General features: G+C 58.1%; 7 protein-coding genes across 9 annotated transcripts; all 7 read left to right on the forward strand.

Moving 5' to 3' along the window:
* Positions 1 to 371: 371 nt before the first annotated feature.
* Positions 372 to 1,233, forward strand: ABB37_06404 (hypothetical protein; the record flags this gene model as incomplete). The annotated part of the gene is made up of 1 exon (XM_015804712.1): positions 372 to 1,233. The coding sequence occupies exon 1, from the start codon at positions 442 to 444 to the stop codon at positions 1,231 to 1,233; it is 792 nt and encodes a 263-aa protein (XP_015656690.1). The 5' UTR covers positions 372 to 441.
* Positions 1,234 to 1,513: 280 nt separating this feature from the next.
* Positions 1,514 to 2,325, forward strand: ABB37_06405 (putative histone H2A). The gene has a single exon (XM_015804713.1). It carries the CDS (start codon positions 1,756 to 1,758, stop codon positions 2,152 to 2,154), a length of 399 nt encoding a protein of 132 aa, XP_015656691.1. The 5' UTR covers positions 1,514 to 1,755; the 3' UTR covers positions 2,155 to 2,325.
* A 320-nt stretch (positions 2,326 to 2,645) lies between these two features.
* Positions 2,646 to 3,170, forward strand: ABB37_06406 (putative histone H2A; the record flags this gene model as incomplete). Of its 2 annotated transcripts, none has more annotated exons than XM_015804714.1 (1): positions 2,646 to 3,170. In XM_015804714.1, exon 1 carries the CDS (start codon positions 2,772 to 2,774, stop codon positions 3,168 to 3,170), a length of 399 nt encoding a protein of 132 aa, XP_015656692.1. In that variant the 5' UTR covers positions 2,646 to 2,771. The 2 variants fall into 2 exon arrangements, with proteins under 2 accessions (XP_015656692.1, XP_015656693.1); XM_015804715.1 differs by having other exon boundaries at positions 2,708 to 3,170.
* Positions 3,171 to 4,302: 1,132 nt separating this feature from the next.
* ABB37_06407 (putative histone H2A) lies at positions 4,303 to 4,721 on the forward strand (the record flags this gene model as incomplete). Its single annotated transcript, XM_015804716.1, has 1 exon — positions 4,303 to 4,721. Exon 1 carries the CDS (start codon positions 4,323 to 4,325, stop codon positions 4,719 to 4,721), a length of 399 nt encoding a protein of 132 aa, XP_015656694.1. The 5' UTR covers positions 4,303 to 4,322.
* An 881-nt stretch (positions 4,722 to 5,602) lies between these two features.
* ABB37_06408 (hypothetical protein) lies at positions 5,603 to 6,855 on the forward strand (the record flags this gene model as incomplete). Its single annotated transcript, XM_015804717.1, has 1 exon — positions 5,603 to 6,855. The coding sequence occupies exon 1, from the start codon at positions 5,839 to 5,841 to the stop codon at positions 6,853 to 6,855; it is 1,017 nt and encodes a 338-aa protein (XP_015656695.1). The 5' UTR covers positions 5,603 to 5,838.
* Positions 6,856 to 8,405: 1,550 nt separating this feature from the next.
* ABB37_06409 (hypothetical protein) lies at positions 8,406 to 9,810 on the forward strand (the record flags this gene model as incomplete). Its single annotated transcript, XM_015804718.1, has 1 exon — positions 8,406 to 9,810. The coding sequence occupies exon 1, from the start codon at positions 8,515 to 8,517 to the stop codon at positions 9,808 to 9,810; it is 1,296 nt and encodes a 431-aa protein (XP_015656696.1). The 5' UTR covers positions 8,406 to 8,514.
* A 707-nt stretch (positions 9,811 to 10,517) lies between these two features.
* Positions 10,518 to 15,240, forward strand: ABB37_06410 (hypothetical protein; the record flags this gene model as incomplete). 2 transcript variants are annotated; one of them, XM_015804719.1, is made up of 1 exon in its annotated part: positions 10,518 to 15,240. In XM_015804719.1, exon 1 carries the CDS (start codon positions 10,954 to 10,956, stop codon positions 15,238 to 15,240), a length of 4,287 nt encoding a protein of 1,428 aa, XP_015656697.1. In that variant the 5' UTR covers positions 10,518 to 10,953. The 2 variants fall into 2 exon arrangements, with proteins under 2 accessions (XP_015656697.1, XP_015656698.1); XM_015804720.1 differs by having other exon boundaries at positions 10,577 to 15,240.
* Between the last annotated feature and the right edge of the window lie 122 nt (positions 15,241 to 15,362).

Here is a 15,362-nt window from a genome sequence, read left to right on the forward strand (position 1 = left end):
GGTGCACGAGATTGGGCTAGGTTCTTCTTTTATTGAACGTTTTATCTGCTAAGGCAGCGAAGCTGATGGGGGAGGCGTTCCCAACCATCTCCTCTCGATGTCCCTCAACAAGACGAGAAAATAGAAGAGGAAAACGAAAAAGGCAGCCGGCTCCACGCAGTCACGGAGGGTAGGGCAAGTTGGGCAATGGTGCAGCGCTGATGGGTGCTGGTGGCAGCTCCTTTTTCCTGTTCCTTTGCAGGTGATGCTCAGCGCCTGAGAGGGAGAGGAGGGAAGGACGTCGATGATTTGCCGCGCTTTACTTCTCCTTTCATTTCGCACCGCCCATTCCACACGCTCTTCCTTCCCAATGCCGGGGTTGGGGCCTTCACAGCTTCGTACATCGTATTCCGTCGCGCAAACCAAGAGCTATCCAACCACAAGACCACAGCGAAGGCGTCAATGTCAGCGGCAGCTGCACCTCTCGAGCGGCGTCTGCTCCAACTGGCGAAGCGCTACGACGCTATTGAGGCCGGGCTCGAACAGCTTCAGCAACGAGTGCAGCACGCAAATCACAATCGTCACGTCAGACCCGCCGCGGCGGCAGCGAGCGCGAGCACGCCCGCCAAGCACGCCGCTGATCTCTCGAAGCTGCAGCCCGACCCAAAGGACCCACTGGAGGTGGCGAAGCTAAGAAGGTACTGTTTGGAGCACGGCCTGCACTCTGCTGTCTTCCAGTGGGTGCCGTCGAACTACTACCAAGAGAATCTGCAGTGGCGCCGCGATGCGCTGCACGCGCCGAGCATCCAGCACCTCTGCAAGACCATCCTGATGGAGAATACGCATTGTACCAACACGGACTGCTCCGATCGAACGAACTCCCGCTACTACCTCGTCGTGTATCAGTACGTGGATCGCTTCAACTCGGACATGGTCAGCCGCGCGGTGCACGCGCTGAACCCGGGCGTGGGGAAGAAGAAGTTCAACTTCCGTCTGGCCGACCCGGTGGAGGCGGAGAAGCTGACGGGTGTGCGGAGCGGGGCGGTGGCGCCCTTCGGCTCTGCGACTTCGATCCCCGTGATTCTGAGCTCCGGCATTGCACGGCTCGCCCCGCCGCACCTTTACGTGGGCGGCGGGCACGTGGACTGCAAGTGCCGCATCGACGTGGAGGAGTTCGTGCGGGTGCTGAATCCGATTGTCGCCGCTGTCACGGTGCCGCTGACGGAGGAGGAGTTGCTGCAGATTGCTGATTAACGGTGCACGCACCACGAGCGGGCGAACTGCAAGGCGTAGCATGCCGAATTGTTCTGGAGAAAAGGAGAATTAATGATACGTAGGTGTACCGGGACCTCCCTCAAAAAAAGGTCAAAAACAGCCCTTTGAAAGTGCAGATGAAAGCACGGAGCCAACTTCAGCGGTCGCGTGACACACAACGCTTTCGTTTCCCTTCTGATTGTTTGTTTCGTGTGCCGAATCGCTTGCCACTTGTGCCCCTCTCCCCCCCCTCGCCGGCTTTCAATGTTTCATTGAAGATAGTTACTCTGTTACCGCATCGACGTTATCAAGCCACTTCATGTGTGACGGCATTTTTTTTTCCCTCTGTAACTTCAACTACTCCTCCACGTGTCTTTTCTGAATCTTCCTTTGCTCCTCCCCACGCGACTTTCCACGTGCGTGGCGCCGCTGCACGACTCGTCTTCACCCGGCAGCTTAACCGCTCTCGACGTTTCCTCACCACCCCTTTCCACCTCTCTCAAGTCCCCTCCCTCTTTCAAGATGGCCACTCCCCGCAGCGCTAAGAAGGCTTCCCGCAAGTCTGGCTCGAAGTCCGCCAAGGCCGGTCTGATCTTCCCGGTCGGCCGCGTCGGCTCGATCCTGCGCCGCGGCCAGTACGCGCGCCGCATCGGTGCCGCCGGTGCGGTGTACATGGCGGCGGTGGTGGAGTACCTGACCGCTGAGCTGCTGGAGCTGTCCGTGAAGGCTGCTGCGCAGAGCGGCAAGAAGCCCCGCCGCCTGAGCCCGCGCACCGTGACGATGGCGGTGCGCCACGACGACGACATCGGTTCTCTGCTGAAGAACGTGACGGTGTCGCGCGGTGGCGTTGTGCCGAGCATCAACAAGGCGATCGCGAAGAAGAAGAGCGGCAAGAAGAGCAAGGCCACACCGAGCGCTTAAGCTCCTCGCTTGACGGTTGCGCGTTCTCCGTTCCACGAGCGTGCGCCTCTGACCGGGCGAATGCTTCCATAGATACACTCTTTTTTGTATTTGTTTTCATCTGACAACATCTCTCTCTTTTCGTTCTCTCTCCTCAACTAAAGGGTTTGAGTCAGGGTAGGCCCGGACCCCAAAACTGAACTGCTAAGGCACATGTCCGCAACGGAGGAGCCCGCCTCCGTGCGATTTTCCTGCGTTCGAAGCGTTGTGTGTGTGCGGCTGAGTCGCGTGTGCTCGCAATGCTGCGAGCTGGCGTGACAGAGTACGTGACGAGAGACCACCTGGTCGGTGTGTCTCTCCGCTGGAAGTGCCGGCTCAGCGAGTCGTTCCCCATTGCTTTGTCGCTGCTATTTCGGTAGGACGTACCGCCGCCTCGCCGCAGCTCTACGCTACATTACTGCTTCCTTTATTCTGCACCTCTTCCTTCCGCCCTCCCCCACGTGCTCTGACGCGGGCCTCTCCGTCCGTCGCACCAACACACTCGCTCACACCCACCCACCCGCGCACACTGACCAGTTCTTCGCCACAAGCCACGCTTACCACCCCTCTCCTACTTGTCACCCCTTCTCTTTTCCAAGATGGCCACTCCCCGCAGCGCTAAGAAGGCTTCCCGCAAGTCTGGCTCGAAGTCCGCCAAGGCCGGTCTGATCTTCCCGGTCGGCCGCGTCGGCTCGATCCTGCGCCGCGGCCAGTACGCGCGCCGCATCGGTGCCGCCGGTGCGGTGTACATGGCGGCGGTGGTGGAGTACCTGACCGCTGAGCTGCTGGAGCTGTCCGTGAAGGCTGCTGCGCAGAGCGGCAAGAAGCCCCGCCGCCTGAGCCCGCGCACCGTGACGATGGCGGTGCGCCACGACGACGACATCGGTTCTCTGCTGAAGAACGTGACGGTGTCGCGCGGTGGCGTTGTGCCGAGCATCAACAAGGCGATCGCGAAGAAGAAGAGCGGCAAGAAGAGCAAGGCCACGCCGAGCGCTTAAGCTCCTACAACACGCAGCTGAAGAACGAAAGCGGGTGATGTCAAGTCTGTCCGCTACTTCGACGCGTTGCACCCTTCCTTATTCCAACCGGAACAGGACGAGCACAGTGGGGACGCAGAGGCAAGGAAATGCGGAGAGTGATGCTTGTAAGTGAAACGGTCGTGGGGGAACGAACGCACTCGTCGAGCGCTGCGGTTCCCACGCGGTTTTATGGATGCTTCTACACCTTTTTCCTTTTGTTTCCTGGCCGTTTGTGTCCGCCGTGTGGGAGCTCATCCACCACCATAGATCCACCTTCTCTTGGTTTTTGCTTTGTATGCTTTTTTATTGAATTCTTCTTTTCTCTCTCTCTCTCTTATTGCTTCTCCTTCTAGAAAACAGGGATTCGAGTCTGGGTAGGCTCTGGGACCAGAAAACTACACGTCAAAGCCGCAGGAATAAACTGCGTTGGTGGCGCGCCAAACTGGGCTAGGTAAAAAAAAAGAACAAAAGGAAAGCGTTGAAGCGGATGTGACCGCAAGGGAGGACTTGCGATCGTTCTCCCCTCATTTTGCTTCTCCTTCCCTTTTTTTTTGTTTCTTTAGAAGAAGCCCTTTTCGTGGTGTCGCTGGGGAAATCACGTTCATGCGGGAAGAGGGGGCAATACGCGCCCTAATTGTACGGACTCCTCACCTTTCGGTTGTCGTCGTTGCCCTTTCCACACGTCACCGCCGGAAGGGGGCGTTCGTGATCGCTTGTGGGATGGGCAGTGAAAGAGAAACGTGGGTCGTGGTTGGGGCGGTGGCGGTGGTGGTGCTGAGGCAGCACGTTCAGCATCAACGAAAACCAACGCTCTTGACTCCGCTTCCCACACGAGCGTACAACAGCTTGTGAGATCACACCGGTTTTTGAACCCTGAAGCGGTCCCTTCGCTTCATCGTATTTTTTCCGCTGCCCTTCACCAAAATCATAATAAACACCTCTCTTCTCTTTTCTCTGCTCCACGTACTTCTCTTCCACGTGTCTTTTCTGAATCTTCCTTTGCTCCTCCCCACGCGACTTTCCACGTGCGTGGCGCCGCTGCACGACTCGTCTTCACCCGGCAGCTTAACCGCTCTCGACGTTTCCTCACCACCCCTTTCCACCTCTCTCAAGTCCCCTCCCTCTTTCAAGATGGCCACTCCCCGCAGCGCTAAGAAGGCTTCCCGCAAGTCTGGCTCGAAGTCCGCCAAGGCCGGTCTGATCTTCCCGGTCGGCCGCGTCGGCTCGATCCTGCGCCGCGGCCAGTACGCGCGCCGCATCGGTGCCGCCGGTGCGGTGTACATGGCGGCGGTGGTGGAGTACCTGACCGCTGAGCTGCTGGAGCTGTCCGTGAAGGCTGCTGCGCAGAGCGGCAAGAAGCCCCGCCGCCTGAGCCCGCGCACCGTGACGATGGCGGTGCGCCACGACGACGACATCGGTTCTCTGCTGAAGAACGTGACGGTGTCGCGCGGTGGCGTTGTGCCGAGCATCAACAAGGCGATCGCGAAGAAGAAGAGCGGCAAGAAGAGCAAGGCCACACCGAGCGCTTAAGCGTAGAGGACAAAATACAGATTTCGAATCTCCAAGTCAAATTGCACAGCTTGTATAGATGTTTGTGGACGTTGTCCATTACCCCTTCTCCCCCTTTCCCATCGCGGCTCGTTGTACTCCATACCGATGGCGATGAGCGTACGTGAAACAGCTGATGCGAGGGACAACATGGGGATACGGAGCAGTCAGCAGTGCATGCGCAGGCGGCGGAATCGTCGCGCACACCATCGAGAAAAAACCATCGCCGCTGATGTTCTCTCTCAGAAGAAAAGGAAAGGTAGAAGCAGACGAAGAAGACTGCGTTTTGCTGAAGTTTTTGGTCCTGTCGCAAGCACGCACAGCATTCGTTGCGCTACTATAGACACTATTCTTTTTTCTTGTTTTTCTCTATATACATGGCGAACCCGCCAATTTTTCGATGCAACCCGAACGGAACAGTCGAAAGTACAACTGGATGAATGATTGTGGCGACCAAACTCGTCGCTGGGAGTGAGGCGTGCCTCGTTGGATGAGCTTGCGTCAGCGAAACTGTGTGTGTATATGTAGTCCGGATCTTTGTTGGTTGAGTCTGCTGGCAGCTCTCGTCGTGATCGGTGACCGACGTTGCTCTAGCGGTGCTCTAGCGTTGGCCGTTATATTCCGCCAGGAGTTTCCTCAGTCAAGGCAAGAAAAGGAGCGATAATCCGAAGCTGCGTCGATGATCTTCGCAGGTTTTCTACAACTACTTATTTTTGTTTTTCTCTTTCTTGCTGCGCGTGCGTGTTTGCGATGGTGATGCCCTCGCGTTGCTCTCGAACACGTTCTCTATTGTGCGGTGCGGTGCACCCCGTCACTCGCCCTTCTCCTTCTCTCCCTCCCCCTTCTTCTGTTCTCCGGTGCGAAGATTGTCTGCCGCCTGCCTGTCACACATCGCTAAGCTCATCCTACTCTCTTTCTTTGTTTCTTGTTGTTGCTCTGTTGCGGTGCCGTTTCATTGAAGATCAAAAAAAGGAGAAGAATTCCAATTTCTACTGTGTCTTCCAGTTCTTCTTTCAGAAGAATACTTTTCTTCTGTGCTTCTTCGTTTCGATTATTCTTTCAAAAAGAAACGGAGCAACAACGGCAACAGCAAGAAGACATGCCTTCTTCCTCCTCCTCCTCCCCGGCGTCGCCGCTGCGCAGCGTGTTTGACGCGCTGGAGAAGAAGTACCCGCAGTACCACGCACAGTTCGACCTGGCGCAGAAGGCCGCCTCGCAGGCTGCCGTGGTGCTTGACAAGGCTGCGCCCTACCTGGCCCAGGTCCCCGTGTACGCCGCTGCTGCGAAGGAGCAGGCGAAGAAGTACCGCCTGGAGGAGTTTGTGCCGATGCTGATCGGCCTGGCGCTGTGCTTCTTCGGTGGCGCCTACACAATGCTCATCGCCGTCGTGGAGACGGTGCGCCTGGTCTGCTGGGAGGACCTCCAGAATTCGTTCGCGGTGCTCAAGCGGAACTACGAGATCGCCGCTGAGCAGAATCGCAAGGACAACGCGATCGACGCGGACGGCAACGGCGTGGCAGATGTGCAGGAGATGGATAGGAACGAGCTGTTCACGCGCAAGGCGGCCCTCTTTCTGAAGTCGGTCGACATCGAATCGGTGCAGACGGCCGCCCGCACCATCGCGTCGGCCTTTCTCTCCGTCATGGCCACGTTGCGCGTGAAGTTCGCCCGCTCCCTCGCGCTGGGTGGCTCGCTCACGAACATGGCGAAGGAGTACATCCACCTGGAGCAGTGGCTGAGCGAGGTGCTGCCTCCCGACACGAAGAAGTGGGCGGGCGTGTTGGCGAACGTTGTGGTCGGTGCGGTTACCATGACGTTTGCCACGCTCCTGAGCGGAGTCATCAGCATCGTGCACTGCTGCATCTGTGGGGCGAACATGTGCGTGCAGCACGCCATCCGCATCGCGAGCGAGCGGGGGCTGCTGGAGGAGGACATTTCGATGGAGAGCACGAGGGCGAGGGCACTGGTGGCGATGGTGGCGGCGATGGGCTTCTTCTGGCAGCTCTCCCACTCCGGCTCGCAGCCGTTCCCTTTTAACCTTATCCTGCTGCCGCTGACGATTGCGGAGTTCCTATTGAACCTTTGCGTGGGCGGCTTCCTGTACGCGTTACCCTAACATAAATGTACGAAGTGCCCGTCTCATGAGAGCCTATCAGGAGGAAGTGGTGCGTTAACGAGCGTTTGTGGGCTTAACTCTCCCATGACCGGCTTCAAAAATACTTTTTCTCTTTCCCAAGGTTTGTGTTGCTATGGGATTAGCTAAGGAAGCCTCGAGAGAGCGTTTTTATTGTTATTACTATTTAGGCTATCAAACCAAAGAGGATACGTTTTTTTTTTTTAACAATCTACTTGTTCTTTGATGAAGTAAGGGAAGAGGCGTTGTTTTCCATGTCCTTCTTCTGTCTTTAGTGATTTGTTTCCTTTGCGGCTTGCATCACGTGAGTCAAGTGGGTACACATCGACGCGGCGCACTCACGTCTTGTGTGATGGCAAAACGAAGAGAGGGACAAAGGCGCTCTCTTTGTGACGTGTTAGCTCAACACACCGTTCGTTCGTCGCTCGCCTCCGCTTTTTTTTTTTCTCCTTTCCTTTTCCTCTCTATTTTTTAAATAATAATTCTAATTACCGCAGGCCCGCTTCTTTAACGAGAATTTTTTTGTAGCCTTCTCTCTTTTCTCTTTGTTATTGTTTTCGTGTGCTCGGCTGCCTTGAAGGGGCTTCGTCTACGTCTTGTGGTTTGAAGTGGAGAGGGTGCGTTGGTGTTCTCCGAGTTTAATGCGTCCTTTGACGTTTAAAACCGATCCAGCACACCTATAATATATATTTTTAAAGGAAAGCGGTTTTGATGGGTGGCGTCCACGAGAAAAAAAAAACAGCAAAGAAGATGAGAGGGGTCAGAGGGAGATTTGTCGTGGCAGTCATCCGGTATGGAGAAGAGAGGAGGGGCAGGCAGCCAAGAAAACGAGAGGGGGGGGGGAGGGACGGGAGAGGGGCGGGGAATGTTGCGTACGTTGATGGATGCAACGTGATGAGAGAGTGGTGTGTGTACACGCCACTTCTTTTTTTCAGTAGAGTCTTTTTTCTCTTTCTTTTTAAAAATGCCTTAATTCTTTTTCAGCGTTAATTGAGTGCTGACTTGATCATTCGACGTTTGTTTATTTAATTTCCCCTAAGAAAAAAGAATTATCGGAGGGCAAGTGGGTTTGCCCCCAAATGGATGCGGAGCCCCACAGCGGGAACACGACGGAATGAGTTTTAAAAGACAAAGAAAAATAATCACAATCGAACAACTGCGAGCCTCATCCGGACAGTCCACAGAGCGTTTTGTGGCACTTTAAGAAGCGGAGGCTCTTCGAAAGGAAAAGAAAAAAACCTGTCAATTCTACCTGATGGATTGCAGCGCCAAGGAGGAGAGAATCGGTCACGGCAGGGAGAGCTTCTTAAAAATTCACCTGCTCCTTCTCCTGCTGCGTTGTGCGGAGTCTGTGGTGCAGCACTACCCACGGCGTTTCGGACTATCGCTTTATTTAGACGTTCCTTCGCTTCCTTGTGTTGCCTTTCCCGTCCTCACTGCGCGCTCTCACAACGGACTTCATTCTACGCTATCAACGTTGCCCTTTTGCGCCTGCTGCAAAACCCCCACAAATGGGGTTTTCGTTTTGCTTCAGAGCGGACCCAAGAAGAAGAAAATAAGGAGAAAAGTCCATATCGAGTGGCTCCTTCACCGCGACAGCACGCATAAGAAACGGCGGACGACCACGTCAACACGGGAAGCATGCCCGCCAGTCCCACTACCGCGGCGGTGCAGACCGGCACGACGCACGTCCTGCTGGGTCTCTTCGACGGTTACATGTCCCTGAAACGTGACTCCCTGACCTCGGAAACAAAGATTGGCGGCACCGCCACGTATTTTCCTCCCCTGACAGAAACTGACAAGTCAACGATTCATCGATGGACAACCTGCGGCGTGTGCGGACACGCGATGAGCCTCCTCCTGCAAGCCTACAGCCCGTTGCCAGGAGCACCAACGGATGTGCCGCACCATCGCATGGTGTACGTGTTCGCCTGCAACTCGAGCTACTGCGCTCGGCAGCCGCTGAGCAGCATGGTGGCCTTCAGCGTGCAGGTGGATGCGGAAGACACCCTCGCGCTGGAAGAAGAAGAGGGGGAAGCAGCGGACGAAGACGACGTGGTCGAGACGGGACCGCTGCTGCCATCGGAGCTGCCGGATGCCGTCCTCCCGCCCGGCTACGTCTATATTGATGAAGAACCGCTAAAAGAAACTGTTGTGCCGACAGACCTGGAGCGGGAGCTGATCAAGATGGCGGAGGAGAATGCGAGGAGCACCGTGACCGACGAGGAGCTGCAGCAGCTGGAGCAGCAGGTGGACTTGAAAGACAAGAAGACGGATTACTACTTCGAAAAGTTTCGAGCGCGTATGGCACGGGCGCCAAACCAAGTCCTTCGCTACTACGAGCGACGTGCAGCCACGACAGCATCGACGCCGCCGGCTAGCGGTAACACACGTGTGAAGGAGGCGAAGCCCATTTTTATGAACCCCGACAAGGTGAAGGCGATGGTGACGATCCCCGCCTGTGCGGTCTGCGGGGCAGCGCAGACGGCCGAGCTGCAGGTGATGCCCACCACACTGTACTACTTGCAGGTGGCGCAGTACACCGCATTGGCCCGCCGCGCCGCGGTGCCGAATCGCACGAACGCTGGCGACACAACAACGACAGAGCAGAGCAGCGGCGGCAGCAGTCCGGCAACGGAGAAGAAAGACAAGACAACACCGAAGTCCACACCGGGTAACGCTGATGGTGGCTGCGACTTTGGCACGATTACGGTGTATGTGTGTTCGAAGGACTGCGCGGCGCGGCAACGCGGGGTGGTGCTGCGGAAGGAGACGCTGTGCGTGGAAGAGGCTCCGACGGTGCGGGATGAACTGTTGGCGGAGAAAGAGGCGGAGGCGAGTGGGGCACCGCGTAAGAAGACGCTGCGGGAGCTGCTGCACGGCGACGGCGACGATGCCGATGACGAGGAAGAGGAGGAGAATGCGGAGGTGGCGTAGGCGGGTTGGCTCGTGGACGCTAAGAAGAAACAAGAAGAAAAGAAACAATTGCCCCAGTACAGTGGGAATGTGAGACGCTGTCTCATTAAAACTAAAAGAAAATCGATGCACCCTTTTTTTTTTGCTCGTTCGCTTGGTGCAGCTTTCTTGGAGTTGTGTAGTGAGCAGTTCGCCATCGAACCCCTGCATAAAAGAAAAGCTAAGGGTGCCAAGTAAAGGGTTTTTGTTTTCCTTCAACTGCTATGCGGCCGTCATATCCCCACATCTTTTCTTTCTTTGGTGGTGATGAGTGCTCCAACGACGAGTGAAAGAAGTATCTATGCTGGTGTGATGGCGTGCGCAACGACGCGTAACAAGGGTAATTAATTCCAAAACAGACTCTCAAAGACAAACGAATTCTTAATGTTGAGAACGCGAGAGCGAGAGAGAGAGAGTTGATGCGCACGGTGCTCTCGCCAGGATTGATGTGTCTGGCGCACGTGCTAGCCTCGGTAACCAAGTCAGCAGAGACTACGGTTTGTGTATTGGAGGGTTTTTTTTTCTTGCTTTCCCTCCCAGCTTTTTGTTGAGAGCACGGAGGAGACTGCGTAGAACACGTGACGCCAATCGAATGGACGTGTTTTTGTTTGTTTCTTTTCTACTCTGCATTCGCAGCTGTCTTCATTTTCTTCCTTTTCTTTGCTGGCGTCTACTCCTGCGTCTACCTCAGCAGCTTCTCCAACTCTGCTATTTCGTCGTTCCATCCTTCTTCATCTGGGTGCAAAACAGCATCGCAGCACACACACACACACACACGACAAGGGATCGACGAGGCTTTGGCAAACAGTTCACTTGGAATCAGAAGGTACGACGTGGTACAAATAACATGCGCTGCTCTACTGTATTCGAATCACGACAGGCTTCACACATCTCGCAACCAGTGTAGATCAAAGCCGTAGATCCCCACGAGCCGTTCCCGTATCAAACAAATCCAAGAAGCTCACATCTTCCGCATCGCCGTAGCTTCCTTTCTTGCCTTTTTCCTCCATGTACATAGGCGTAGAAGAAGAACGGAACAGTCCAAACTAGATCGAGGCCTATGCATCATAGGCGGTAACACACACACACACACACAACTCTTTATATATTTTCTTTTCTTTTTTAATGCTTGCTGGGTCCACCGCTTCGTTGCCGCATTCTGAGGCCGTTGTGAACTCCGCTGTCTTCTCTGGCTCTACCTACTCGTCGTGTGCTTCGTCCGTGGAGCCACACGGCACGCGTTACTCGCGTCGTGCCAGCGAATCCCCGCCACTGCGGTCGGTCGACGTCACCGAGGCGCCTCACGACGGCGACGACAAAAGCGAGCTCAACCCTATTGCCCGATCACCGGCAAGCGTGAGGAACGGAAGCGATTGCAATAGCCGCAGCAGAAGCCTTAGCACCACCAGCAGCTGCAGCAACGCGCGTCAAGACGTGACAGAGCCGCTAAAGCTCAACAGCTCTGATAATTGTGACATGCGCCACGGTGTAAAAGATGCGCCTGCGGGTGCAGTGGCTGCTGCTGCCGCGCCCGCGGAGGGAAGGAATGACGGCACCCCTCCTGCGGCCGCACACGCGTCCACGTCGGCCAGCACTTCTCCAGAGACGCTGCTCGCACTTCTTTCGCCGGAGCAGCTAGAGACCGCGCTTCAGCTTTACGTAGACAGAGGTGGCATCCACGCGTACGAGGTAGCCGCCCTGCTCACGCGGCTGCCTTTTATTGACACGTCTGCTGTACACCCCTCGCACGCGCTGTCGTCGGCGTCGTCGTCTCCGGACAAGGGTGAAGACGCAGAGGACGCTACGGAGTCGTCGTCCTCCCTGCTAGACCCAGAGGGGTGGCTATGTGCGGTCGCCGTCGCTGCCACGGCTGATGCTGGTGCTGCTGCTGCTGATACTCCGGATGGTGTGCCCGACAATGACGATGCAACATGCGACGGCACTCCAGAGTCTGCTCGCTCGCCGTCCGTGCACGCCGGTGCGGACACCCAGCAGCCGAAGCATCGCTATCCGCTGATGAACAGTCGGTACGACAGCGCTTCGTCGGGGCGGTCAAGAGGAAGTGTTGCGTCGTCGCAGCCGGCTGCCGTCGCGCCGAGCCCGGAGGAAGGAGCACCTGCAGCGGCGCGTGAAGGACGACTTCCAGGCCGAAGGTCCCCCACGCCGCCGACGCCAGCGATGCGCACGTTAGCCTTCGACCTCGACGACGGCGCGGCGGCGGTGGCGGAGTGGTCGGGGGTGCCGCGGCGGCCGAGTCTGCCCCCGCTGCCGCCGCGTCCCACGTCCTCCTCCCTGCACTCCCTCCTTTCCCCAGCCGCCCTGTCGCTCTCGTCGTCGTCGCAGGCGCTTCAACCCAAGCGACCGGGCGGCCGCCAAGCAAGTACGACGACGGCTAGTAGCATCAGCACCACTACCACCAGCAACGGCCGTCGCCCACCGCGCAGCTCCCCGCCGACCAGCAGCAGCACACCGTCCTTTTCTGTCTCCCCGCCGGCGCAGCGCCCGACGGAGGTGCCTCCGCTGACCGCATCGCTGTCCTCCACGTCAACCCGCCACAGCTCCCTGCCGTCCGCCATCGCCGCCGCGGCGAGGGCCGAAGAGGCGGGGGTGCGCACTGTTTTTCAGCAGTGCCTTCGTTCACCGCGCGCGGCGGCTACCGCGACGCTGTCGGAGAACGATTGGGTGGCGTTGGTGGGGGAGCTTCGGCGTGGTGGGCATCGAAAGTTCCCTCCACAGGCGGTTCTGGACGACGTGGCGAGGACCATCACAGAAGAAATGCAGCGGAGCAAGCGAACAGAAGGGCTGACTGTATTCGACTTTGAACGGGTGGTGCACACGCAGCTAGACGAGGTACGGCGTGATTTGCAGTTGAATCCGGCGACGGCTGCGGCGTCGCCTTCGTCGATGGATGTGGCGGTCAACGTGGTCTTTCCGGCACACCCGAACTACTGCTTCACCCTCCCACCAAAAGCAACAGAGGCATCAGGCGTCCACTGCGGCAGCGGCAGCAGCAGTGTCGCCCGTGCTCGTCGCTCTTCCCTTTCGTCGCACTCCGGAATGAAGCAGCCTTCGACCCCCGCAAGCCAGTGGCGTGTGCTGCCGACGTGGTGCATAACGCTGGCTGCGCTCTTCCCGCTTGAGATGTGTGCGGTGTGTCCCATGCCGGTGGTGCGCTACCTACGCAGTGTGGGGCTTGTCAACGCGGTGCTCGAGGCGCTGGTGCAGCGGCTGGAGGTGGAGGTGGAGGCGATGCCCAACGCAGCTTTTTTTACCCCGGCGGGTGCCACTGCTTCCGCTTCTCTTTCGGAGATGCGTTCGCAGGGCTTGAACGCGGTGCCCGGGTCGTCGCAGCAGCAGCGGCCACGAGGGAAGGAAGGTGATTCCGTCGCGGCTTCCGCGTCCTTTGCGGCGATGAGTGCACCGGGAACTAACGGTGCGAGTAGCTTTATGTGGCCCCCACGCGCCAATTCGCTCATGTCTTTTCTGATGAGCGCTGCTGCCGCTGGTGGCGGTAGTGTCTCCGCTGCACGCCCCACCAGCTCCGTCGTCCTCACAAGCGCGTCGCGAGACAGTGCGCCATGGAAGGAAAGCCCGGAGTGGCGCCCAACAACAACGGAGGACGCGCCCTGCAACGCGCCTTGCTCGCAGGTGCACTCGTTGGAAAGGGGAGGCGATGGACTCTTTGCCGCGAGTTGTTTCGTGGGGGACGCAGGGACTAGAGGACTCGCTGCTTCGTCGAATCGACAGCTTTCCGCCAGCGCACCGGTGGGTCGGCAGGACGACCAGCGCCCCCGCTATTTGACCGAGCGACCACCGGATGAGATCACTACGTCCGTGGTGGCCCGCGCGAAGGCACGGCGCCTGATGGACTCCCTGCGCCGTCACACCGTCCCAATCAATCGCTACGAGTGCTTTGCGCGCGTCGAGCACGAAGATGAGCCGGTGCAGAAGCCGTTGTGCTTTATTTCAAAGGCAGATCTGGAGAGGACGTTTGGCGGGTCGGATGACGGGGCCGCCGCGGACGATGACTCGGACGCGATGTCGGACGTGATCGCCACGCTGACCTACGACCCATCTGCAGCCGCCGATGCCGCTGCTGCGATGGCAGCGGAAACGCAAAACGCCCAGCGCGACGGCGGGGTGAATGGACACCCCTCAGCGGATGGGCATCGCACCGTGTACACCAATCAGCGCCGGCTCTCCGCGCCGTCACCGCAGCTGTCCCGCGCGTCCGCCGCCAATTATTTCCCCAACGTCTTCTCTGGCTTCACACGGGCGTCGACGATGATGCGTCGCCGCGCGTCTTCTCCAACAAGCACGCCCTTCGACGTCGACGCGCCGGCGGCCGGTTCGCGTGCGACGAGCGCGAGTGCCGCACTGGGGCCTTCTGGAGCTCGCCGGCAGCACCGCCGGTCACCGCCGCCGCCGCCACCACCCGTGCCGGGGATGTTTCGCATGGGCGGCGTGCTGCTCGGGGCGCTGCCGAAGAAACAGGAGGCGGCCTTGGTGGAGCGTCTTAGCCACCCGATCTTCGACCCGCACACGATGGGTCTGCGCGCGGCTTCTGTGAATGCGACGCGGCCTCCTTCGGCCCCCATCGCCGGCGTGCCTCCGCACCACAGAACAACATCGCCGCGGGTGCACGGGACGGATCCGGTGTCCACTGCTGCCGCCGCCGTGCTGAAGCGCCAAGCATCGCCTGAGGCTTCCGGGGAGTTGAACACTCCAGCTAGACGGCCCCCCTCATCGCCGCAGCGTCGGGCAGCAGGGGCGCCTTCTCCGTCTCTCTCTCCATCGCAGCTTCACCTCAGATGTCGCAAGTGGAGGTCGAACAACGACTCCGCAGCTGATCCTTTCTCCAAACTGATATTCAAAGTAGCACCGATGCGCGAAGCACGGGAGTCACCCACGGGCCGAATCGCACGCCAACGCAGATCAGGCGCAGCACGACGAAGGCCAGCGTCGACCGCGCAGCAGCAGCGGGGCAACAATAACGTGCACAGACCTCCTCCCCCTCCTGAAAATCGAAAACGCACTGCTTCCGCTGAAGCGGGAAGTGATGCGTCTTCCCCACCCTTCGCGGCGAGCCGAGTGCGCATGCCACGGAATGGGCAGCACAACACCATCGCGTACGCCTCGAAGGTGCCACGACCGCGTCGAAGCAACATTACTCGAGAAAGAGCCAACGACGGCGGAAGAGGAAAGGGAGGGGACACGCGAACGCCGGTGTGGTACACGGCGCACCACGATGACGCTGCGGCGGCACGACGACACGCCGAGTTTATCTTGTCAGAGCGAGAAGAGCGCCCGCCCGATCGAGCGCCACGGCCGGCGCCGATGTCACTGTACGAGCGGCAGCTCCTTCGTCAGCTTCAACGCGCCTACACGGCGGAGCGTGTCCCCGGCAACTGAGTTGCTGCTTTCGAATGCCGGCACAAGTGTAATATATAAGAGTTTTGGAGCGCTGTCTTCAGCAGGTATCTAGCTTCTGTTTTTTTCCTTGAGGCTTTCTTTTTTGAATTACGCACTTCTAA

This window comes from Leptomonas pyrrhocoris (genome assembly GCF_001293395.1).
Source record: "Leptomonas pyrrhocoris isolate H10 chromosome Unknown, whole genome shotgun sequence".
In the NCBI taxonomy this organism is placed as follows: Eukaryota; Euglenozoa; class Kinetoplastea; order Trypanosomatida; family Trypanosomatidae; genus Leptomonas; species Leptomonas pyrrhocoris.

Bases quoted from the DNA above. Each gene is read 5' to 3' on its own strand.
- ABB37_06405 (XM_015804713.1), top strand. From the start codon at position 1,756: ATGGCCACTCCCCGCAGCGCTAAGAAGGCTTCCCGCAAGTCTGGCTCG.